This window comes from Panthera leo, chromosome D1 (genome assembly GCF_018350215.1).
Source record: "Panthera leo isolate Ple1 chromosome D1, P.leo_Ple1_pat1.1, whole genome shotgun sequence".
NCBI classification, from domain to species: domain Eukaryota; kingdom Metazoa; phylum Chordata; class Mammalia; order Carnivora; family Felidae; genus Panthera; species Panthera leo.
This window is the reverse complement of record NC_056688.1, coordinates 106683705-106709436: the sequence shown is the minus strand read 5'-3', so window position 1 is coordinate 106709436 and position 25732 is coordinate 106683705. Positions and strand designations below refer to the sequence as shown.

General features: G+C 46.3%; 1 protein-coding gene, 1 long non-coding RNA gene and 1 other non-coding gene across 4 annotated transcripts; 1 reads left to right on the top strand and 2 right to left on the bottom strand.

Annotated features, from left to right (window-relative positions):
• Nucleotides 1-450: 450 nt before the first annotated feature.
• LOC122200347 lies at nt 451-7505 on the bottom strand. 2 transcript variants are annotated; one of them, XR_006193799.1, is made up of 4 exons: nt 7335-7505; nt 2439-2601; nt 964-1095; nt 451-706 (listed from the first exon to the last, which is right to left on the bottom strand). It is a non-coding gene; the product is annotated as an uncharacterized LOC122200347 (long non-coding RNA). The 2 variants fall into 2 exon arrangements; XR_006193798.1 differs by having other exon boundaries at nt 2439-2557.
• Nucleotides 1240-1349, bottom strand: LOC122201493. Its single transcript, XR_006194201.1, has one exon. It is a non-coding gene; the product is annotated as a U6 spliceosomal RNA (small nuclear RNA).
• Nucleotides 7022-25052, top strand: LOC122200346 (phospholipase A and acyltransferase 5-like). Its single transcript, XM_042905898.1, has 6 exons — nt 7022-7203; nt 7851-7935; nt 9808-9916; nt 19925-20033; nt 22035-22297; nt 24377-25052. Exons 1-6 carry the CDS (start codon nt 7113-7115, stop codon nt 24467-24469), a joined length of 750 nt encoding a protein of 249 aa, XP_042761832.1. The 5' UTR covers nt 7022-7112; the 3' UTR covers nt 24470-25052.
• Nucleotides 25053-25732: the final 680 nt, after the last annotated feature.

Below are 25732 nucleotides of genomic sequence, written 5' to 3'. Positions count from 1 at the left end.
CCTATTTTGCTCTGCATCTTAGCCCTTTCTTCTATCTGATTCCCTTTCTAGGTCACTGGAAACTCTCATGGATCCTGTTTCCCTCGGGACCAGTGTGGACCCATCCTGGAACGGAATGGGGGGATAATGAGCAGAAATCTGGGAGGAAGAATCCACAGAATGAGACAGGTGGCTGGATAAGGAAGATGAGGAAAAGGAGCTGGAAAACAAACGCACAGACAGAAGACTCCAGCCTCCTGAACCAATGGATTGCGAAGAGTCTGGTGCATTCATGGAAAAACAGGGAAGCTGTGGGTAATCTGGGGTGGGGGGGGGTGGTGTGTGAGCTGGCTGGTTCCAGTGGAGACCAGTTTGGAGGACGTGGGGGTGCAAGAATCGGCCTGGATAGAGCCTGGCCAGGGCCTCGATCAATGTTCGATCAGCATTTATTGAAGGAATAAAGATGCTGTTGTCTGGAAGCATGTTAATACACTCTGGAGAAAACAGTTGCCATTTATTCCGATTCTCTTTTGCCCCGTGCGTTTTCATGGTCGCGGCCATTTTGCGTGACCGGGTGCGGTGGCTGTTAAAGGGAGCAGCAGTCACTCTGGCTCTCAGGGAGCTTCCAGTCTAATTGGAGAGACAACACACCCTTGGAGGGGAGAGCCAATAGGACAGAGCCGACTTCTTTTTCTCCCAAAGAGATCAAACCATCTGGACAGAAATACTGTAAAACGGAGGGAAAGAGCAAGCATCACCAGTAACCTCCGAAGGCTAACACGACACTTCTCATTACTTTGATGTATAGCCTACGACCCTTCTTCCCTCCCCCATGGAACATAAGTTTATTGCAGAATCTCAACCTAAAAACTTGATGTAGCTTGATTTTTATTCCCAACCATGGCTCTTGACCATGTATGTTGACTCCCTCTTTCCCGCGGGGTTACAGACCTCATCATATCCCAGACAGTTCTGGTCACTCACCAGTCACTTTTGGCTACTGGAACTCAAAATAGTTTAGCGCTGGTCGTCAACGGTTGGTGACATCACAGAAAGATACAGAGGCAGACATATTCACTTCCTGATGGAAGAACACATGGACACTAATGGAATCCTCTGGAAGAAAAAGTCGCCAAAGCTGAATTTGATGGAGTCTCTATACTTAGTTACCAGTGTCTAGGAATATAGGGCATGAATGATTGTATTGTACAAGACAAATAACTCTGGTTCTCTGGGGTTTGTTTTTTTTTTTTTTCCCCTCTAAATATGGAACGCTTCACAAATGTGTGTGTCATCCTGGCACCGAGGCCATGGTAATCATCTCAGTATTGTTCCAATTTTAGCACGTAGGGTGCCCATGCCAGCATCCCCGTTACTTCAATGAAAAAGTTTCAGGGAAGAAGAGAGGTGGAGGAGAAGCCGGTAAGATTGGAGGTTGGCAAACATTTTCTGTAAAGGGCCAGCGAGTAAATATTTACACTTTGAAGGCCATAAAGTCTCAGATGCCACAGCAACTACACATCCCTGCCCTTGTCGTGCGAAAGTTGCCAAACACGGTCTGAAAATAAAGGGCTTTTAAAGGTGAAATAAAGGGGATTTAAAGGTGATGTTTAAATCAAACATGGATGCTGAAAGTTGGATTTCATATAATTCTCGCATGACACGAATACTCTTATGTTCTAAGTGGTTTAACAATAAGGGCTCCTGGGTGGCTCAGTCGGTTAAGTATCTGACTCTTGATTTCAGCTCAGGTCATGATCTCTTGGTTCATGGGATCGAGCCCCACATCAGGCATTGTGCTGACAGTGCAGAGCCTGCTTGGGATTCTCTCTCTCCCTGTCTCTCTCTCTCAAAGTAAATAAATAAACTTTACAAAAATCTATAAATGATATTTTTGTGTTTAAAAAAATTTTTTTTTAATGTTTACTTATTTTTGAGAGACAGAGAGAGACAGAGCACAAATGGGGCAGGGACAGAGAGAGAGACACACAGAAACCAAAGCAGGCTCCAGACTCTGAGCTGTCAGCACAGAGCCCCATGTGGGGCTCGAACCCATGATCCATGAGATCGTGACCTGAGCCAAAGTCGGACGGAAATCGACTGAGCCAACCAGACATCCCTATAAACAATTCAACAGTATATAAAGCCAGTGTTAGCTCTCAGGCCATACAAAAACAGGCAATGGCTGGATGGCAGTTAGAGGGTAGTTGCTGACTCCTACTTTCACAAAAGGAAATTAAGAGGCACATCCCCTGGTTGTAATTTGTGGATCCACGTGGCTTTGGGCTCAAACAAAAACCACGTAAAAAAACACATAAGCAAAATCAGGGAGAGGTAGACTTTGGCTATTTGATGACATTACGGAACTGTTAACGTCTTTAAATGCGCTAACGGTGCCGTGGTCATCTTCATTTTTAAAAGATTCCTTATCTTTTAGACAGATGTACCGAAATACTTACAGATGAAATGATACGGCATCTGGCATGTGCTCCAAAAAAATCTGGTTGTTGAGAGGAAGTTGGCGGGGCGGGGGGGTATAGATGAAGCAAGACTGGCCATGCACTGTAAGCCGGAGAGGCTGGGTGAAAGGTTAGTGGAGATCCATTATTCGGTTTCCTCTGACTTTTATTTTTATGTGCGCGTTTCCATAATAAAAAGTAACAAAAGCAAGCAAAACCCTAAGATAAGTAAAGAAAACACCCGACCAAGAAAATCAACCAAACCAAAACCACAGCTCAGTGTACAGATTTGATCGCGTGTCCTAATTCACCTGGGGTGAGGTGCATGGCCTGAGGGCCTGGGAGCAGAGGAGAGTGTAGACATCACCGCATGTGGGGGCAAGGAGGAAGGTCAGAGTTGACAGGCCCCGGGAAGCCGGGGGTGGTCCGTGGACTGTCCCCAGCTCTGTGCCATTTCAGTCCTAGTGCTGAGGCCTCTGCTTATGTGGTCTCGGTAGACAGAGTGCAGGCAAAGTTCCTTTACTCCAATACTCGGTCATCTCTGAGGACCTCTTCAGAGAGGCACCCGGGTCTCCCTTGGGACCCTTCTAAATTTTTTTTTTAATGTTTTAATTTTATTTTTGAGAGAGAGACAGAGTGCAAGCAGGGGAGGGGCAGAGAGAGAGGGAGACGGAATCTGAAGCAGGTTCCAGGGTTCGAGCCATCAGCACAGAGCCCGATGCAGGGTTTGAACTCATGGAATGCAAGATCATGACCTGAGCCGAAGTCAGATGCCCAACCGACTGAGCCACCCAGGCGCCCCTGGACCCTTCTAGAAATAGGAGTCCTTCCTCTCCCAGCCGTCCAGTCCAGTTCTTGCCCCTCCACCCTTGCATTGTTTCAGAGGGGTGCTTAAGATATTACTTTTAGACTTTGAGCACGCATGTTAAAATTTCAAGGGCAATAAATAAAAGAGTAGAGTGTAAACTTCCAAATGAGTAGAGGGAAACATGTAATATACCTAAGATCAAATCTTTACGAAGAGTAATATAAAGTTTGTTTCTTTATTTTGAGAGAGAGAGAGATGGAGACTCCCAAGTAGGTGCCATGCTGACAGCGCAAATGAAACTCATGAACCATGAGATCATGACCTGAGCAGAAATCAAGAGTCGAATGCTTTCCCGAGGGAGCCACTCAGGCGCCCCCTACAAAGAACAATATGAAACTTCATCGAAAGAGGTTAAAGGAGACCTAACAGATAGAGATCATATGTAATCGTCTGGAAAACTCAATTTTGTAAAGATGTCAAAATCGCCAAGCTGATTTATTGACTCAATGTGATTTCTTCCTTTTTTTTTTTTTTTTTTTAATGTTTATTTTTGAGAGAGACAGAGTGTGAGCAGAGGCGGGCAGAGAGAAAGGAAGACAGAATCCGGAACAGGCTCTAGGTTCTGAGATGTCAGCACAGAGCCCGACATGGGGCTCGAACTCACAAACTGTGAGATCATGACCTGAGCCGAACTCGGACGCCTAACTGACTGAGCCACCCAGTCAATGTAATTTCAGTCAAGATGTCGACAGAGTATTTTGAGCAATTTAACAAGCTAATATTTATGGAAGAGTGAAAGCTCAAGAAGAGTCAAGAAGCTTCTATGGAAGGATAAGGGGGAGAGGGAAGGATCTCAAGATAACCACATATCTAGATTTATCATAGGGGCGCCTGGGTGGCTCAGTCGGTTGAGCGTCCGACTTCAGCTCAGGTCACGATCTCATGGCTTGTGGGCTCGAGCCCCGCGTCGGGCTCTGTGCTCACGGCTCGGACCCTGGAGCCTGTTTCAGATTCTGTCTCCCTCTCTCTCTGCCCCTCTCCCATGCACGCTGTCTCTCAAAAAATAGACATTAAATAAAATTCTTTTTTAATTTAAGATTTATCATAAAGATATAATGGTTAAAATCCCTTGATAGTAGCACAAAGAGAGACACATTGACCAGTGGAATTGAATACAGTCAACAATATTCTTGCTCATTCACCAAAGCCTGAGGTGTGACAGAGGTGGTCTTGTTCATTACTGGGGGAAGAAGAAATTATCAATAAGTCAGGCTGAGGTAAATCATATGGGGATTATTCACATGGGGAAAATCAGTTCCAGACAGATTAAGTGAAAAGGACAAAATTTTGCAACTTTCACAAGAAAATATAGAATAGTTTTCAGACCTCAGGGCGAGGAAGGACTTCCTGGAAAGACACAGAGTGCTAACCACAAAAGAAAGGACTGATACAGTCTACTTCATTAAAGTTAATAATATCTCCTTATCAGGAGACTTCAGAAAGAAAGTGGAAAGCTAAGCCATTAACTGGAAGAAAATATGAAAAAAAACAAATACAACTGACAAAGATGAGCATCAAAGACACATAAACGGCTTCTCCATATTAATAAGAAGACAACTCCAAAGAAAACTGGGCAAAAGACACAAACAGGCACTTTTTAAGAGCAGAAATCTAAATGGCTATACCTATATATAAAGGTTTCAATCTTAATGATCAGTGAAATGTAAATTAAAACTTCTAGTTTTAAAAAAAAGGTATTTTTATAGGAATAGAATCAAGCCTCTCCTTTTTTTTTATTTCAAAAAAAATTTTTTTTATCATTTATTTATTTTTGAGAGACAGAGACAGAGCATGAGCGGGGAAGGGGCAGAGAGGGAGAGGGAGACACAGAATCAGAAGCAGGCTCCAGGCTCTGAGCTGTCAGCACAGAGCGCGACAAGGGGCTCGAACTCATGGACCATGAGATCATGACCTGAGCCGAAGCTGGATGCTTAACCGACTAAACCACCCAGGTGCCCTAAACCTCTCTTTTTTTAAAATTAATTTTTAAATATTTACTTTTTTTTTTTGAGAGAGAGCGTGCGAGGAGGGGAGGGGCACAGAGAGGGAGACAGAGGATCTGAAGCAGGCTCTGTGCTGACAGTGGAGAGCCTGATGCGGGGCTCGAACTCACGAGCCATGAGATCATGACCTGAGCCGAAGTCAGATACTTAACTGTCTGAGCCACTCAGGCACCCCCACCCCCCTAAAACACAACTTCTAGTAAAACTCCTTCGTAAAATACTATTTTATATCCACTCACCGGGAAAAAGTAAGTATGACAGCACTAAGTCTTGGTGAAGATGTAAACCCATAAGAATTCTTACACACACTGGTAGAAGTGACATTGGTACACTCAGTGGGGAACACGTTTTACTATTCTGTTGTGTAGAATCTCTTGCGTGTGCACACCCGGGCATAGTTTGGGCTCTTTTCCATAGTTTCGAATTCCAAATGAGAAAAAAGGACCAAGTGGCCTTATCACTGGGTCAGTAAATTGTGGTGTATTCACAGAATGGAATGTTTTTCCGCAGGGAAAATGAATTACAGATCTGCACGGTGATAGGTATGTATTGTAGAAACAGCTTTGAAAGAAGCAAGTTGCAGAAGAAAAAGCTTGTTAACGCAGCTTACCATTTTTCTAAGGCTTCAAGTATGCCAAACCAAACAATGTATTAGGGATGCAAAGAAAGGATTTTAAAAAGCTGTTTTTTAGAGGCTTATTTTACTTATTTATTTTTAAAAGTTTATTAAGAGGGGGGAGGGAGAGGGCCAGAGAGAGAGAGGGAGAGAGAGAATCCCAAGCAGGTTAGGCAGAGTCAGCCCCCAAGCAGGGCTCAATCTCACCAACCGGGAGATCATGACCTGAGCCAAAGTCAAGAGTCCAAGGCTTAACCGATTGACTCAGCCACCCAGGTGCCCCTAAAAAGCCATTTTAAAAAGCAAGGGTATAGGGGCACCCGGGTGGCTCAGTCGGTGAAGTGTGCGACTTCGGCTCAGGTCATGATCTCACGGCTTGTGGGTTCAAGCCTGGAGTCGGGCTCTGTGCTGACAGCTCAGAGCCTGGAGCCTGCTTCCGATTCTGTGTTTCCCTCTCTCTCTGCCCCTCCCTCGCTCGCGCTCTCTCTCTCGGAAATAAATAAACATTAAAAGATTCAAAAAAAAAAAAGAAAGAAAAAAAGAAAAAAAGCAAGGGCATGATAGACACAAGAGTAGGCAGAGGATACCTCTGGCGGAGGGCGGCATGGAGATGGGATAAGGGAGGAACACACAGGACCTAGCCTCTGGGTGCTAGGCGTGTTCCCCTTCTTAAGTAGGCAGGTGTATTCACGGGGAGTAATTTTATTATCACGTTTTCACAATTACGTGCATTCCATACGTTTTGTGTATATTACATATTATATGTAATTAATTACAAAATATATAAGTCATGCAAATAATTTAAAAACCTTGGATCCCTCAAGATCTTAACTCCTGAGCGTGCCTCCCCCAGGCCCTCCTAATCTGGCCTCAGTGCATTTGTCGCTCCTTAACGTCTGGCTTCTGCAGCGAGGTCGGATGGCACACCCCCGCCTCCGTGCCTACTGGCCCGCGTGGCCTTCCGCCCCACGGATGACCTCCGCCGCCGCCCTCCCCCGCCTTTCCCGGGCCTCCAAGCGCCCCCGTTTGCGCCCTCTCTGTTCCTTCGGCGGTGCGCGCGGCGCTCCGCGCGCCCCCGCCGTTGGCCGCGCGCCCCGCGTTCCGGGATTCGCGCCCCTCCGTCCGCGGCCCCGCCGACCCGGGGCAGAGCCGCCTGGGCCGCGCCGGCGCCGAGCCGCAGCTGCGGGATGGGCCTGAGCCCGGCCGCCCCCGGGAAGAGCAGGCTCCGCCTCTCCCGCTCCCCCGGGCCCCGCCCCAAACCCGCGTCCGGAGCCGCAAGTACGGGGCCCAGCCGTGACCCCGTCGGCCCGGGCGCCGCCGCTGCAACCGGGCCCCTCCCCACCGAGCCGCCGCGCCCCGGCCTGGAGGCCCTACTGGGAGGTTCTCGGACCCCCGCCCCGAGAAGTCACCAGAGTTGTCTTCCAGGCCCCTTCTCGTAGCTACGTGTTGATGGCGCGAAATGCCGGTTAACCGGAACGAGTGCACGCTCGGGAGGGAGCGTTTGATGTTCATTGCATCAGCGCGAGCCCTGCGACTCTGTTTGGGGGCGGCAGGGCTAGCGGGGTGGCAGTCCCGGGCAGGCGGAGTTGAGAACGGCTCTAGGGTTCTAGCTCCTCAGAAGCTTCTGCTGCCGGGTTTAGTCCCGGGATTTCTGGGCTCTCCCTCCACCTTCTTCCCCATTCTATCCCGGAGAGTTCCTAAGTCTTTCCTAACCGGAGGAGCCGAGACCTCTCCAGCACCTAGTCCCACAGCCCCCTTCGTTTACCCCCCAAAATGGACTGAGGGCTGACCAGGCCAGGCTGGAGCTCGGAGCCACCTTCACAGAGATGTCCATGGCGCTGCCTCCAACTCTCCCTTCACAGATTTCACGTCTGTAGGAGGCAGTTGTGGTTTAAAAAGCATCTTCCCTCCCCTCTCCCCCTTAGAAATATCCTCTCAAGCGTTGGTCCAGCTCTCCCCCAAGCACCCGCAGCAGGGAACCTCAGAACTGGACAGAAGCGTCCAGGAGGGGTAAGAGTCACCCTATGGAGGGACTGGCTTTTAGGGTGGGGGGAGCCTTTTGAAGAACCGACTTTGACGGCAGCTCTTATAATTACGGAGGTGGTTTTCAGAGGAACCAGCCTACCATTAACCAGTAATCGGAAGGCTCGTGTGCTCCTGGTAATAACCAGATTGGGACCAGGGCTTGGGGCCACTGACAGGACCTGCCTTGCGGCAGTTCTAGTCACTGTGTCTTGCCCAGAGCCCTGAGGACAGAATCGCTTTAGAAGAATGCTTACAATGTGGCTGGTTGGTCTCACTAATGAATGATGAGATCTTCTTGCAAATTTCCTTAATTCACTTTAATTGAAAACACAGTTTGCTTCTTTTGAAGATTTTAAGGGTCTGAAAGTTCCCCAAAGAGCTATGTTGAAAAGGAGGGGTTCTGTCCACTCCCATACACTGTACTTTGGAGAAGAGGTGAAGCATAGGGAAAGGTCAAGAAAATGCCATTTTTTTGGTTGGTAACGTACCGGACGTGTACATATGGTCTCTCATTTAACTCTCTTGGGAATTCTGAGAAAAATACTTTCATCTCTGTTTTATAGATAATCAAACTGATGTTCAGACAGATTTATTTACTAGTTCAAGGTTGGACAGCAAATATCAGAGCCAGGATTCAAACCCACGTCTTTTTTTTTTTTAATTTTTTTAAGATTTTATTTTTTGGTGGGGGGGCACCTGGGTGGTTCAGTTGGTTGAGTGGCCCAACTTTGGCTCAGGTCATGATCTCACTGTTCGTGAGTTCGAGCTCCCTATCAGGCTTTGTGCTGACAGCTCAGAGCCTGCTTCAGATTCTGTCTCCTTCTCTCTCTGCCCCTCCCCCACTCACACTCTGTCTCCAAAATAAACACTAAAAATTTTTTGTAAAGATTTTATTTTATTTTTATTTAAAAAATTTTTAAAGTTTATTATTTATTTTTTTGACAGAGACAGAGACAGCGTGAGTTGGGGAGGAGCGGGGTGGGGTGGGGGGGAAGAGAGAATCCCAAACAGGCTCCATACTGTCAGCACATAGCCGGATGCGGGGCTCGAACTCACGCGATCGTGAGATCATGACCTGAGCTGAAACCAAGAGTTGGATGCTCAACTGACTGAGCCATCCAGGCTCCTCAAAGATTTTTTTTTTTTTTTTTTTTGAAGTGATCTCCAAACCCAATGTAGGGATTGAACTCACAACCCTGAGATTAGGAGTCCCGTGCTCCTAAGGCTCTACCGACTGAGCCAGCCATGTGTCTTTTTGACCCCAATATATTTCACCACACTATCCCAAAGCACATTCCTGCCTTTGGTTTCAGCCCTCTCCTGCAACATTTTGTTTAAGGGACAAAATCTACTGATTTCTTTCATGACACTTGCAGTTACACTGTTGTGGCCTAATGAGATTTCTCAGAAATATGGAGCAAGTTGTTGGAAGAAACAGCTCAAGAGTTCAAGGGGCTTGCCTCTCACAGCTGGACCAGAAGAGAGAAGGGAGGGAGCAGAGTTCTACTGCATTTCATTAGAAGCCATTATGTACTATTACTAGTTTTTTAAAGCTATGTGCAAGTGTCCCTTTGATAAGTAAGAAAGATTATCAGCAATTTAAAAAAAAATCCTGAGAGCTACTCATTGCTATCATTATTAGCATTTTAAACAATCGTCTGAAAAGCAGTAAATGGCGGTGATTTTGTACGACAGCTAAATAAATGCGTGATCGCAGAAACAAGCCTTGGGGAAAATGTTTCCTAGAATCTGAAAATTGAAAGGTATCTTAAAATCCCACATGTGAAGTGATGCAGAATTTCCAGTATTTGTGAAATAGTGTGATTTGTTAACTACGTGATCCCAACATTCATTTAGGGAGGAGCCCGGAGTTAACTTGGAGACCACACCCAACCAGAAAAGAGCAGAGTCACATTCAACCCCGAAGCCTGAGAGTGCAAGCAAGTTAGCAAAGCAAGCCGCCAAGGTGGGCATCCCAAGAATTCTTAGCGCGTATCTTTAACGTGCCTGTGGCTTCTCTGCAGACCGTGTTTTACTTTATTTAGACTGTGTGGCAGGTTGAACTGCCTAGCGACTTGGGATGTTGGCTATGCCTTCAAAAATTCTTTAAACACAGCTTTGTTGAACTCTCCATTGAACTTTATTGAGGTATAAATGACATGCAATAAATTGCACGTATTTAGAATATATAGAGTTGGATGTGTTGTGACATATGGGTGCACCCACGAGACCATCACCGTAATCAAGATAATGAACATCTCCATAACTTAACGAAACTTTGTTTCCCTTTGTAAATCCCCCCCTCTCTTCTCACCTGCATCCCCAGGAATCACCTGATCTGCTTTATGTCACTGTATATTAATTTGCATTTTCTAGACATTTATGTAAAGGAAATCATATCGTACATGCCCTTTTTGTCCATCTCCTTTCACATGATTTCATGTAATTATTTAAAGTTGTATCCAGGGGCGCCTGGGTGGCTCAGTCAGTTAAGTGTCTGACTTTGGCTCACATCATGATCTTGTGGCTCGTGAGTTTGAGCCCCGCGTCGGGCTTTGAAGCCCGACAACTCTTCAGATTCTGTCTCCGTCTCTCTCTGCCCCTTCCCCCGGGGCTCACTCACACTCTCTCTCTCTCAAATATAGACATTAAAAACAATTAAGTTGTATCCATATTGTTGGGTGTTATTAATAGTTGATTCCTTTTCACTACTGAGTAGTATTCCATTTTTTTTCCATTCACCTCTTGATGGGCATTTGAGCTGTTCCCAGTCTCTGGCTCTTACAAATACAGCTTCTGTGGACATTTGTGCACAAGTCATTGTACAGACATATGCTGTCTTTTTCTCTTGGGTGAATATGTAGGAATGAAATGGCTAGATCATACGGTAGATGTATGTTTAACTCACTGTTTTCCAAACTGATTGTGCCATTTTACACTCCCACCAGACGATCGAGTTCCTCCGTGTCCTCATCAGTGTTTGGTATAGTTAGTGTCTAATGTTAGTGATCCTAATAAGTATGTAGGGATCCCATTGTGGTTTTAATTTGTATTTCCCTAATGACTAATGATATTGCACATCTTTTCATGTGTTTATTTGCCATTCACATATATCCTATTTGGTGAAGTGTCCAAATCTTTTGCCCATTGTTTGCCTTGGGTTTGTGTGTTTGGGAGTTCTTCAGAAATTCTGTGTGCAAGCCCTTCATCAGATACGTGCTTTGCAGTATGCTCTCTCGAGCAGAGGAGTAGGGCAGAGGGAGAAAGAGAGAATATCAGGGCCTGATCCCACCACTCCAGGATCACAACCTGAGCTGAAATCAAGAGTTGGACACTTAGCCGACTGAGCTACTCAGCTACCCCTAGATATTTTAAAGTTTTAGTTTTTTTTTTTTTTTACATTTACATTTACATCTTTGATACATATTGAGCTAAGTATATGGTGTGAGGTACAGATTGAAGTTTTGTTTTGTTTTGTTTTCCTTATGAATATCCCGTTGTCCTGGCACCATTTGTTGAAAAGACCATTCTTTCTCCATTGAGTTGTCTTTGTACCTGCGTAAAACCCAGTTATCTATGTACTGTAAGTCTCTTCCTGAGCTCTCTGTTTGGTTCTGTTGATCCTACTTGTCTATTGTGGGGCTAGTACCGTACTATCTTGATTACTATAGCTTTATAATAACTCCTGAAATCAAGTAATGTTAGTCCTCCAACCTTTTTGGCTCTACAAAAAGCCTTCCGGGATTTTGATGGGAATCGCATCAAATCTTTAAGAGAATTGATGTCTTAACAATATTGAGTCTCCTGTCCGATGAGTAAGATGTGCTATTTATTTCTGCCATTTCCCTCAGCAATGGTTTATAAATTTCAGCATACAGATCTAGCACCTCTTCTGAAAGATTTTCAGATCTTTGGTCAGTATTTAATATTTTTTGATACCCCTGAAATAGCTTAAAATTTTTTTTCAGATTTCAATTTTGAAAATTTAAACTGAAAAAAATGTTAATTTCTGACCGTTGGTTGCTAGTAGTCGGAAATACTTTTTAAGTTTATTTATTCATTTTGAGACTGCACGCGTGTGAGAGAGAACGTGAGCAGGGGTGGGGCAGAGAGAGAGAGGGAGAGAGAGAATCCCCAGCAGGCTCCATGCTGTCAGCATGGAGCCCAGGATGGGGCTCGATCCTATGAACCATGAGATCATGACCTGAGCGGAAATCAAGAGTCAGACGCTTACCCAACCGAGCCCCCCACAATTGACTTTTGTAGATTTACCTTCAACCTTACTTACTTGCTTTAGTATCCTTTGGGGGGTAGATTCCAATAGACCTTTTACATAGGTGATCACATCATCTGCAAATAAGGACGGTTTGGCATTTTCTTTTCTAATCTGGATGCCTTTATTTATTTTTTGTCTTCAATTGCACTAGCTGGGAATTTCAGTACAATGCTTACTAGCAGGGTGGCAGCAGATGTCTGTCTCATTCTTCAACTTAAAGGGAAAACATCCAGTCTTTACCATTCAACATGATGTAAGCTGTAGGTTTTTCATAGAGCCATTTTATCAGATCTTTTTAATCCCTTTTTAAATTTGTTGAGAGCTTTTTTTTTTTTTTTTTAAATCAGGAATAGACATTGAACTTTAACAAGTGCTTTTTCTGTACCTATTGAGATCACAGTTTTCCTTTTTTAGTTTGAATTGCACTGAGTGGTGCTCAAATGTTCTAACAACCCTGAAATACTGGGTTGGGGGGGGGGAACCCACACGTGGCCATTATGTATCCTTTTTATACATTGTTTGATTCGATTTATAGAATTTGGCTTAGAATTTTTGTATTGATATTCATAAAGGATATTGATCTGTAATTTTATTTTCTTGTAATTGTCTGGTTCTGTATTAGGGTAATGCTCGCCTTATGGATTGAGTTTGGAAGTATTCTCACTTCACAATATTCTGTGTAGAATTCATATCATTTCTTCCTTTCATGGTTGGTAGAATTTACCAGTGAAGTCATTTGGGCTTAGAGTTTTCTTTGTGGGAAGAATTTTAATTACAAGGCTACAAGAATTTTAACTACAAACCCTTGGTAGATATGGGGTGGTCACATGATCTGTTTCTTCATGAGTGAGACTTAATGGCTTGTGTCTTCAAAGAATCTCCGCTGTTCTTATAATTTGTCAAATTTATGGGCATAAAGTTGTTTGTAATATTCCCTCACTGCCCATTTACTATCTGCAGAATGTGTAATAATGTCATCTCTCTCATCCCTGATATTGGTAACTTTTGTCTTCTCTTTATTTTTCCAATCAGTTTGGTTAGAGTTTTATCAATTTTATTGGTTTTCTCGAAGACCTCGCTTATGATTTCATTGATTTTCTTTTATTGTCTTCTGTTTTCTGTATCTCTGCTGCTGCCCCATTTGTTATCATTTCCTTTCTTCTCCTTACTTTGGTGTTATTTCACAATTCTTGTTTATTTTTTTGAGAGAGAGAGAGAGAGAGAGAGAGAGAGAGAGTGTGTGTGTGTGTGTGTGTGAGAGAGAGAGTAGGGGAGCGGTAGAGGGAGAGAGAGAGAATCTTAAGCAGGTTCCGTGCCCAGTGCAGAGCCTGACATGGGGTTCAAACTCTCGACCATGAGGTCATGACCTGGGTTGAAATCAGGAGTCAGTGGCTTAGCCAACTGAGTCACCCAGGCACCCCTCACATTTCTTTGTTAATGTCTTAAGGTGAAAGTGGAGGTCATTGATTTCAGACCTTTCTTCCTTTCTATTATAGGCATTTATGACTATAAACTTCCCCGTTTAACACACTTCATGTGGTTTGAATCCATTTGAAATTTATTGAGACTTGCTTTATGGCCCGAAATATGGTCCATCTTGGTAAATGTTCTGTTAGCTCTTGAGAAGACTGTGTATTTTGCTATTATTGGATGGGGTATGCTGTAAATATCAGTGAGGTCAAGTTGGTCCATAGTGTTATTCAGGTCTTATGTTGATATTTTTCTATTAATTACATAGAGGAGTATGAAATTTCTGAATATGATTATGGATCTGTTTCTTTCTCCTTACAGTTTTATCAGTTCATTCTTGATGAATCATGGGGCCCGTTATTAGACATGTAGACGGTTAGGGTTATTATTTATTCTTGATAAACGGATTCCCTTATTATGAAATTACTTTCTTTATCACTAGTAATATTCTTTGCTTTGAAATCTACTTTCAAAGTATAGCCACTCTAGCTTCCCTTCTTTTTTTTATTTATGTTTATTTTTTATTTTTTATTTATTTTTTATGTTTTTATTTATTTCTGAGAGAGAGAGAGAGAGAGAGACTGAGCACGAGTGGGGGAGGAGCAGAGAGAGAGGGAGACACAGAATTCGAAGCAGGCTCCAGGCTCTGAGCTGACAGCAGAGAGCCCGATGCGGGGCTCGAACCCACAAACCATGAGATCATGACCTGAGCCAAAGTCGGACTCTCAACCGACTGAGTCACCCAGGCGCCCCAGTATAACTTCCTTTCAATTAGTGCTAGCATGGCATAAAATTTTCTTGCTTTTGCTTGTAACCTATTTATGCATTTGTATTTCAAATATGTTTCTTGTACACAGCATGGAGTTGGGTTTTGCTTTTTAATCCAATCTAACAGTCTCTACCTTTTTTTTTTTTTTTTGATGTCTATTTATTTTTGAGAGAGAGAACACCAGCAGGGGAGGGGCAGGGAGAGAGGGGGACAGAGGATCTGAAGCAGGCTCTGCACTGACAGCAAAGAGCCCAATGTGGGGCTAGAACTCACAAACCCTGAGATTATGACCTGAGCCAAAGTCAGACACTTAACTGACCGAGCCACCCAGGTGCCCCAAACTTTACCCCTTTAGAGTGTATAATTATAATGCACGGGTTTTTAGTACATTCAGAGTTGTGCAGCCATTGTCACTAAAAAATCTTAGAACTTTCTCAATATTCTCAAAAACCTCTCGACCCGTTATCAGTCACTTCCTGGTTTCCCTCTGTCCTAGTACCTGGGAACCCTACTTTTTGTCTCTATGGATTGACCTATTCTGGACATTTCATGTTAATGAAATTCAGTATGTGTTTTTTTGTGTCTGGCTTCTTTGACTTAACATAATGTTTATGAGGTTTGCCCGTGCTGTAACATGCAGCGGCCCTTCATTCATGTTTATTGGTGAATAATATTCCATTGTTTGTATAGACCACGTTTTGTTTAGCCATCCGTCAGTTGATGGACATTTAGGTTGTTTCCATCTTTTGGCCATTGTGAATATCGCTGCTACGAACATTCATGTACAAGTGTGGACATAGGTTTTCAATTCTCTTGGATGTAAGTTACCTTTTATTTTAAATTACAGCTTTTTTTTTTAACATTTATTTATTTTCGAAGGAGAGAAAGAGAGACAGAGTGCAAGGGTTGGGGGGCATAGAGAGAGGGTGACACAGACTCAGAAACAGGCTCCAGGCTCTGAGCTGTCAGCACAGAGTCCGATGAGGGGCTCGAACTCACAAACTGCGAGATCATGACCTGAGTCGAAGTCAGATGCTCAACCGACTGAGCCACCCGGGCGCCCCCAGTCAGTTGCCTTTGAAAAGAATTGAAGTTATGAGAAAAAAATGAAGAGATTGGACCCAGTGTTTTTGAAGGTATCTTCTAGAGGTGGTTTTAGTGTGATATGATTCTAGGTGCTGAGAGTTGGCTGCAGAAGTTGACTGTCCCAGTTACTGTGGGTTCATTAAGACCCTCTGCATTGTACTCGCTTAAAGGAGGTGAGGCTTTTGACCTCTTTAGTAAAATAATGATCCTGACAGTCAAAGGTTTTTATTTCTCATTATGTGATAGAAGAGGATAGGGCCAATTGATTCTATGAAAGAAGAGGAAAGTGCCAATCGAGTTGGTCTTAGTTATGTTGTTCAGGAATGTAGCATTGTCGATGATTAGAACATTATTACCAGGCCAATGAATGATCAAGGCCAGTCACCAATAAGAATTTCCATTTCTCCTTGAAGGGTATTTTCACAGGACACTATGCCAACTTCCAGAATGTTTCAAGACCATTTTGTTCAGATGGTACTCTAAGGACTGACTTAGCTTAGCAGAGAGCAGAGCGAGTGGGTAGCAGTCATAAATGTTCACGAAGCTCCCATATTGCACAATATATAACAAGGTTGATATTTTTGTAAGTGTTTTCAGTTTAGTACTTTACCAAGTCAGACTCTTTAGCAAGCTTTATGATGCGGGAAGTTGCTGTTGCCCTTCTAGCTGCGGGGAGGACATCACCTTCGACATTTTAGAAGATTGTTTTTATTTTTATTATTTATTTATGTATTTATTTAATTTTTTATTTTTTTTTAATGTTTTATTTATTTTTGAGACAGAGAGAGACAGAGCATGAGCAGGGGAGGGGCAGAGAGAGAGAGAGGGAGACACAGAATCGGAAGCAGGCTCCAGGCTCTGAGCTGTCAGCACGGAGACCGACAGGGGGCTTGAACTCATGAACTGTGAGATCATGACCTGAGCCGAAGCCAGACGCCCAACCGACTGAGCCACCCAGGCACCCCTAGAAGATTGCTTTTAAACAATCTTGCATTTTTAAGGGTAGGCTTTGGAATCCCATTTGATAACACTATAAGCAAAAAGCAGGTCTGTAGGACTCAATGTTACTGGCAAAAATGTAGTAAGAGATGAATAGGATTTTACTTAATAGCAGTGAAATAAGGACTATCGAAGTTTCCTTGGCTACATTAAAAAAAAATTTTTTTTTTAACATTTATTTATTTTTGAGACAGAGAGACAGAGCATGAACGGGGGAGGGTCAGAGAGAGAGGGAGACACAGAATCTGAAACAGGCTCCAGGCTCTGAGCTGTCAGCACAGAGCCCGACGCGGGGCTCGAACTCACAGACCGTGAGATCATGACCTGAGCCGAAGTCGGACGCTTAACCGACCAAGCCACCCAGGCCCCCCCTCCTTTTTTTTTTTTATTTAGCAGAGATCTGGAAGGATCCTTGCCCTCAAGGCCCTCACAGACTGTGTGGGGAAACAGGAAGTAGATAAGACTTACATTACAATGTGATAAGCAACATTATCATGGGTCCTTGTAGGAGACTTTGTATATCATTGATACATGGTTTCATTCACTTCCCTGGTTTTAGAGAGTCAGGCTCTGGGTTTTATTTCTGAGATGTTGTCGGGGTCAGGGTCAGAGCCTAAAGTGGAATTCCTAATATTTGTGTCTTCAGGATTTTCTTACACCGCTGGCTTTCCACATCCGCTCTAATACCTGGTCAGGGGTTGACCCGAGAGTCCATGCGTTCTAGAAAAGGCCCCAGGGCTTCACCTTTTTACTCCTAGGAGTTCAAATTATTGCTCTTACCTTGTGATTTTTGCTCTTGCCAACCTGCCACAGGCTGTAGGCAGGAACAAACCCGCGACCCACTTCCCTGCCACGTCTGTCAGATTGATAAAAACTTTCAGAAACATTATCCCGGGGCCTTACAAAATACCGGTTTTTCTCAGCAGGTGACTAATTCTGGGAGGAGGGTCAGAGCCGGGTTGCCGGTCTCTGCAAAGGGAATAAAAGGCAGGTGGATGGAACGTTTTGAAGTAACATCTGACTCCAAAGAGAGAAAGAGGGCACAGAGACCCTGATCTGGAATTGGAGATTGGAACATCACTTGGGACTGGAGGTTTGTCCTGGAGGCTATAGACGGTTCTGTGAGGTCCATGAAATGCTGGGGAGGATAAAGTACAGGGAAAAGGAAGGACAAGACTTTGGAAAAGCCTCCAATGTAGCTATAACTCTGGTTGCGATTAGAGTCACCTGGGGAGCGCTTAAAACTCTAGTCCCCAGGCCATACTCCAGATCAGTCTTCCTTTTTATTTTTTTAATGTTTATTTATTTTTGAGAGAGAGAGAGAGAGAGAGAGTGTGCGTGGGGAAGGAGCAGACAGAGAGGGAGACACAGAATCCGAAGCAGGCTCCAGGCTCTGAGCTGTCAGCACAGAGCCCGATGCGGGGCTTGAACCCACAAACCATGAGATCATGACCTGAGCCGAAGCCGGACGCTTAACCGACTGAGCCACCCAGGCGCCCCAGAGTCTTAATTTTTAAAAGTTCCCCAGGTCATTTTCATGTGCAACCAAGGTGGAGACCCAAAGCTCAATAAAATCGATTTAGTGATTTCTTAGAGAAAATCTAGCAAGGGAGTGGTAATTCTTGTTGACTATTGAGTCTGTTGTGAATCACATTCAAGTTTTTACCTTACTACCCCTATCCAGTGGTAATACTGCAGGTGAAGAGTGTTAAGGAACAAAAGAAAACTCCCGAAAATTCTAAAATTCCCTCCTCTTCCGCAAAGAAAAGAACCACTGACTAATATCTCTTGTGAGTATAGATGTCAAAATCCTCGACAGAATACCAGCAGACTGAGTTCGGCAACACAGAAAGAGGATATACACCGTAACTGAGATTTATGCCAGGTGTGCAAGTTGGGTATAACACCCTCAAATAAATTAATGTCCTACACCATATTAATGAAGGACAGAAATAATGTGATCTTATCCTTGTACCCAGAAAAGGCAGTTAGCAAAATCAAGGTGAATGACGGGCTGATAGACCCAGGGTTGCCTGGGGCTGGGGTTAGGAGATGGGAAGGTCTACACAGGCACGAGAAATCTCTTCGGAGGTTTAGGACAATCCACGTTCTCACTTGGATGGTGGTGATGGTTAAGCAAACTTTGTGAATTTGTAACTTGGAAAAGAAACAGGTGAACCCCCTCCCTCCCCCCTTTTACTTCCAGGAGGTTTGGCCCAGGCGAATGGCTGTCCTTCGCCAGGGAAATAGAGGGGGGAACGGGGAGGTGAGCTATAGCCTTGAGGAAGTTAGGCTGTGTGGGCAAATTGTTGCAAAGTTGGCGTAAGTGGCAAAGCCACTGTAAAGTTGATGGCTCGGTGGGGTGGTTTGATTGTCTAAACTGACTCTGACCTTCCTTTCTCAGGGAGGAATCAGGGAACAGACCTTCTTCCCAGGACAAACAGGGATAGTTTGGGAGGGACGCACATTACAGAAGGAGGGATATGGGATAGGAAGGATATGAGAGTTTTTTTCTTTTTCTCCCTTCCTTTCTTTCTTTCTTTCTTTCTTTCTTTCTTTCTTTTCTTTCTCTCTCAAAAATAAATAGACATTAAAAAAAAAAAAAAAGATATGAAGAAACTCAGTATGGTCTCCCAGGGCTGAGGGAGAAAACTCAAGGACAGACTTGGAAGGGTTTGAGACTCGGTTAGAGAGGTGAGCAGAGAAGTTTGGTTTGGCCAGGCTGGGACGGCACCGTGACTGCTGGGCAACTGCAACCCTTTGGAGTGTGTGTGGGGAGCTGGCATGCAGAGGAGGGGAGGACCCTTTGGACCACAGGTGGTCCACGTGGTGACCTGTAGAGGAAATCGGGACATCAGCAGGTGCAGGAAGTGTCTGGGCACTGATGTCTCCATCAAAAGGGCCCCAGAAGGGTTATTGCCAGGCCAAGGCTGCCAGGTGATGGGGTCGGAGGGATCCGGCTCAGGCAGAGCTCCACTAGAAGTCCTCACACCCACACTACTGACCATCACCCTCCTCACCACCCCCCCCACCCCCGCCCCTGCAGGAGAACCCCTTCCGCAGTGCTCATTTTCAGGGAGAAAAGCTGAAAAGAGTTCCAGCACATATCGCAGAACTCATCTGGAGGGTGCATTTGGAACCGAGGGGCAATACATTGATAGCTGGCACAGTTAGCCTCTGTGGCTTTCATAACGAGGGTGACAGCAGGAGGGGGGGTGGGTCCTTTGGTGCCGCGTGTGGAGAGAGCTTCTTGCCCCCGGGATTTCTGTAAAGCAATGGAATCCGGTGTCTTCAGGCTGAGCGGGAGCTGCTCTCCAAACCGGGTCCTTGGGCACGTGCAGTTTCTTTCTTCGATCTCATTTCTTCCGTCACAGAGCAAACCAAGACCCAGACCTGGAGACCTGATTGAGATTTTTCGCATCGGCTATGAGCACTGGGCCATCTACGTGGAAGACGACTGTGTGGTCCATCTGGCTCCCCCGAGTAAGAGTGGATACTCTATTGAAATGTTGATATTGACATTGAAGTTAGCGGAGTGAAAAGAAATACAGTTAGTTATCGTGTTCCTCAGCTGCTGCCTTTCATTAGCCGCAGAATTCTCGAAGCATTACCGGGCCTTAATGGAACTGGGTGATGGGGCCTGATCTCTTGTCTACCAAAAACCACTGAGTGTCCAGCCCTAAGGGAGATGGAAAGTCAGAAAGTGTCCCCCTGTTCCCTGAACCTCAGTCCCCCTTCCTCATACTTCTGAGGGTTCCCCGGGAGGAGTGCAGATGCTTACAGGTCCCGATCGGCCCCAAATGCTGCTTCCGGCTCCCTGATCGCTTGGGCCCCTCCGCCCGCCCATGTCTCCCTGCGCTTTCCACCTGTCCGGGGCTGCTGGGCCTCATTGTGGACCCAGCTGTTCTTTCATTTGTCAACATTGCCTCCCACAAAGGCTGAGACGAAACTGGCAGCCGATTAAAACTTGAGTGGAGATGTGATGGGAGGAAGCGGGGAAACTGACAGAACGGAACAGGAAACGGACTCAGTTAACTGGTCGCCTGGGGCGAAGGGCCGTGGAGGAGCTGGAGAATATGCATATTCTTTGATGCCTTTGGAATTTTGCGTCCTGTGCAAGGACTGCCCGTTCAGGATGGAATTACAGAAGGGCACTGGGACTGCTCACGCCTCTCACTGCCTGGGGCTCCGTCCTCCTCCTTGGGCCCAGCCTCTCACTTGCTGGGACCTTCCAGCAGGGCAGAGCCCCTCCCTCTCCCATGCCCCGCCTACACCCGGACAGAGTAAAAAATGCTCCCCGTTACAGTTTCCTCCACCTCTCCTTCCCAGACTGAGTCCGGGAGCCTCCGTCTTGTATAACCAGAGAGGTCGCTAACAGTCACGTCCCCACCCTCCCCGTCAGATCTTCCTCTGAAAATGAATTCTGCTCCTCGGAGCTGAATTCCCTGCTGTCAGCTCTTGTAAAATCAACAGAGAGTCTTCTAATACGGAAGGACAGAACAAGGGACACTTCTTGTTCTCAGACAGCTTTCAGAGGAGGAGGGTACCCACCTTGGCCTATCCATATGGTCTCGGCAGAAACACAGTCTTGGTTTTAGGTTGCGACCGTCCTGGTTCTGGGCAGGTGCTTGACCCTCTCTGAGCATCTGTGTCCTCTAAGGACTGAATATGATAACATAACCCCTTTCAAATGTTTCTCTTTTCGAATCCGTGGAATGCTGTTTCCAAATCCCAGTGTTTGAGTGGAGAGAAAGGCATCGTGGTTCTGGCTGGAAGCTGAGTGGGGTAGCAGCGAGAGGCCTGTCTGCTTGTGCCCAGCGGTGGCTGCAGAGGGAGGCATGTCACAGAGCCCCACACCCGGGAGCTGACACTTACCTGTAAGGGTGCTTAGCGCACGTTTGCAAAGATGCTGAAGTCTAGTTAGGAAAGCCAGACTCAAGACTCTTAGGACTCTGTCAGGTCAGCGCAACACAGGATGGAGTCCGGGGCTGTGACATAAGGTTCTTCTAGAGTTTTATAAGAGAGAGAGATTGCTGCGGGGGTTGACCGTGGGGAGTGTGGTGCAGGGTAAAAGTCTTCACGGGCAAGTTGGTCCCGGGCAACTCCTTTCATCTGACTCCCATCCTCTTCCGTGCCTTTTGATTTTTGTTTAAGCGTATTTCTTTATTTTTGAGAGACAGAACATGAGCGAGGGAGGGGCAGAAAGAGAGAGAGAGAGAGAGAGAGAATCCCAAGCAGGCTCTGCACTGATCAGTACAGAGCCCCAGGCGGGGCTCGAACTCACGAACCGTAAGATCCGAGAGTCGGATGCTTAACCGACTGAGCCACCCAGGCGCCCCCTGCCATGCTTTTTATAGATGGGGAAGCCGAGGCCTCGGAGGGAAGCAGCTTGACCAACATCTTGGCGGGAGCCAGTGCTCTGCACACCCCCGCCCCCAAGCTGTCCCTTGCAGGTTTCCAGCTTGTGTTCATCTGGGTCTCTAGGTGAGGAGTTTGAGGCCGGCAGTATCAGTTCCATCTTTAGCAACCGGGCCGTGGTGAAATACAGTCGCCTGGAGGACGTGCTGCACGGCTGCTCTTGGAAGATCAACAACAAGCTGGATGCGACGTACCTGCCCCTGCCCGTGGACAAGATCATCCGGCGCACGAAGAAGATGATCAACAAGATGGTGCAGTACAGCCTGATTGACAGGAACTGTGAGCACTTCGTCAACGACCTCAGATACGGTGTGTCCAGGAGCCAGCAGGTAGGGCGCCTTTGGCTCCGCCGGTGGCTCCTTGCCCGGCTCTCCTGGGGCCTTGTCATCCCAGTCACTGGTCGGAACGGTGCGCGCTGGTTTCGTCTTCTTGGTTGCACTACTGGGCTTCTGCTTCTACGGGGCTTTTCGGTTCGGGAGGTATTTTCACCGCTAGGAACCCGCGGAGGACTGTAGAGCAAGGACCCTGGGCCGAGTCCCAGCTTGGCCGTGTGTCTCCTCGGTCAAACCATTTTTTTATTTCTGAGACTGTTTGTTCTTTTACAGGATGGGGATGAACCGAGGTCCATACTTTGTTGTTAAAGCTGCAAACTAGCAGCGACATGAGGCCCACAGACGTGTTTTGCCTGGATGAGTCGTAGTTTCTTTTTTTTAATTTGAATGACTTGCCAGCATTTTTTTTTTAATGTTTATTTATTTTTGAGAGAGAGAGTGTGTGTGTGTGTGTGTGTGTGTGAGCAGGGGAGGGGCAGAGAGAGAGAAGCAGGCTCCAGGCTCCGTGCTGTCAGCACAGAACCTGACGCGGGGCTCGAACTCACAAAACTGTGAGATCATGACCTGAGTCGAAGTCGGACGCTTAACTGACTGAGCCCCTCACGTGCCCCAAACAGCATTTAACCACGTAGAGATTTTATATGAAAAGATCTGGATTCACAGCCTCCCTAGAACAACTAATTGATCAGGCCGTCAGGCGCGTACCCCTGCTTGCCGACACGCTGTGGGGCCAAGCGTGTCTGCCTCTTTCAACGGGGTGTGTGTGGCGGGGGTTAGGTATGCCACCTTCCGGTTTCACCCGCTTAACCTGCCTGGCCAGCCGGTGCTGTGTCTGGGTTTATGACTTCCCACCACACAGAGCGGAAGTAAATCCAACCAGGCACAGCCCATGTGTTCAAGAGCTTTGAAAACCTAAATATCTGTGACAACTTGGGCGGCCCTTGTTTATATTCGGTCCTTACTAAAACCCCCTGAGATGAGTGGAGGACGTAGTTGTCGTCCCCTTTTTCATAGATTAAGAAGTCAGGAATTAAAAACTAAATAAGTAAAAATAGGGGCGCCTGGGTGGCTCAGTCGGTTAAGCGTCCGACTTCAGCTCAGGTCATGATCTCACGGTCTGTGAGTTCGAGCCCCGCGTCGGGCTCTGTGCTGACAGCTCAGAGCCTGGAGCTTGTTTCAGATTCTGTGTCTCCCTCTCTCTCTGACCCTCCCCCATTCATGCTCTGTCTCTCTCTGTCTCAAAAATGAATAAACGTTAAAAAAAAATTAAAAAAAAAAATAAAGAGGGAAATAAGTAAAAATAAAGATTAATTGTGAGAAGAAAAAAAAAATACCAAGAATGAAAGGTGGGACGTAATGTTTCTGCTTTTTTTCCTATGTCTTTTTATGTTCTCTCTGGCTGCGGGGCTCAAATCCCAGTCTGTCTACTACTGCTGAGTGTGAGCGGGTCACCCAGCCCCCGCCCCTGCCCCCTCTACTTTGTGCACCTTCCCCCTTTGTACTCTGTCCGCTCGTGGCCCGTACACCGTTCTTGGGAGGCCTCACTCCAGGGCCGAGGGCTTGGGGGTTCCGGTGTGAAGGATCGCCTGTCCCCTGAGCGTTTGTACATGAAAAGAAGACCCCCAAAGATCAGATGGATTATAGGGGGCCTTCTCTGGAGTGTGGGCCAAGCTTAGACACTAATTCACTTCGTGACTTTGTCCCCGTGAGTTGTGTCCAAGTGAGTCCCCCCTCCGTGGCTCTCAGATTCCCTGTATGTGGAATGAGGGCCCCCGTGGCTGTGCCTTTGCCTCTGAGCCCTACACTAGAGGCAGACCCTGAGCTGAATGGACTCCGAGGGAAGAAGGGGGCCAGGAGCCGTGGATGCCCGTGGGGGAAAGGGAGAGCATCTGCCTCGGCTGTCCATCCCGGGCCATCCTGACTTCTCTCGAATCTTTGGAAATATAGGCCAGCCAGGTGGCTTCCTCCTCTAGAAAAAGACTCCAGGCAGGCCGGTTCCTGAAGGGGAGGGGTGAGGTGTAGGGGTAGGGCAGGGCACCAGCCTCTGAGTGTCCCGTGAACCCCTCTGCTCTGCAGGTGGAACACGCCCTGATGGAAGGAGCGAAAGCTGCCGGTGTGGTTCTTTCAGCTGTGGTGGACAGCATACGGCCCAAGCCTGGCCCCGCCTGAAGGTGCTGGAAATTCCAGGCAGAGGAAGAACGGCTGCCGCCAGCAAGGACAATCACAGCCCCTTTCCTCCCCTTGCCTTCTCTCGCCATAGCTCCTCCCGAGAAAATCGGGAGCTTCTGGAGGAATCCAGAGTGTATCCAATTACCCCTCCAGAAATACATCCAATATATGTGATCATAGATCCAAGGACTCTCGGGGTGAGAAGAACCGAATATTTATTATGCCTCCCCTAGGCGCCAGGCACCTTGCGAGGCATCATTTCATATACTCGTTTCATTTTGTTCTCTGTGGGACGGGTCTTGCTTGTTTCCGAGGCCGACTCTGGTCTGTGATGCCGGAATACCGTCTGGCACATCCCGGAGACCTCGGCTCGAACATTCCCAGAGACGAAGAGCTCTTCCGAAGTTCTTTTTCTTGAGCTAGACGACTCCGGATTTTGCATTCATGCGAATCCTGCTCTTTCTGACCCACAGAGCTGTGCAGGGGGAGGAGGATTTTAAGGGAGCTCATGACTTGCGATTCAGGGTCCTCGGTGCCTTAATCCGAGAAAATCTTTCTTGGATTTCAAAAAAATCATACATCAGCCTTATTCTTCATTGTTTAACCACCCGCCCCCACTTAATTTTCTTCTTTTTAAAGTTTTTATTTTTATTTTTGAGAGAGATTGCGTGTGAAAGCGGGGTAGGAGCAGAGAGAGGGGGGGAGAGGCAGAGAACCTGATGCGGGGCTTGAACTTAGAAACCGTGAGATCATGACCTGGGCTGAAGGCAGACGCTTAACCGACAGAAACACCCAGGCACCCCCCACCCCCCCACACTTTCAAATATAATCAACATGACCATTTACCTTGCTTTTTTTTCTACCTTACAATTACCAGGAAATATGAAATTGTTATTTTCACCGATTTCAGATGAATATTTCAAATGATTTACACAGGGGACTTCTGTGTGAACGAGGGAGGGGAAGGAGTGATTTTTGTGTGTTGACTGTTGTTGGTGTGATAGAGCTAAAATTACGACCAGGGGGACGCCTGGGTGGCTCAGTCGGTTGGGCGTCTGACTTCGGCTCGGGTCATGATCTCACGGTTTGTGAGTTCGAGCCCCACGTCGGGCCCTGTGCTGACAGCTCGGAGCCTGGAGGCTGCTTCAAGTTCTGTGTCTTCCTCTCTCTCTCTCTCTGCCCCTCACCCACTTGTGCTCTGTCTCTGTCTCAAAAATAAATAAATGTAAAAAATAAGTAAGTAAGTAAGTAAATAAGTAAATA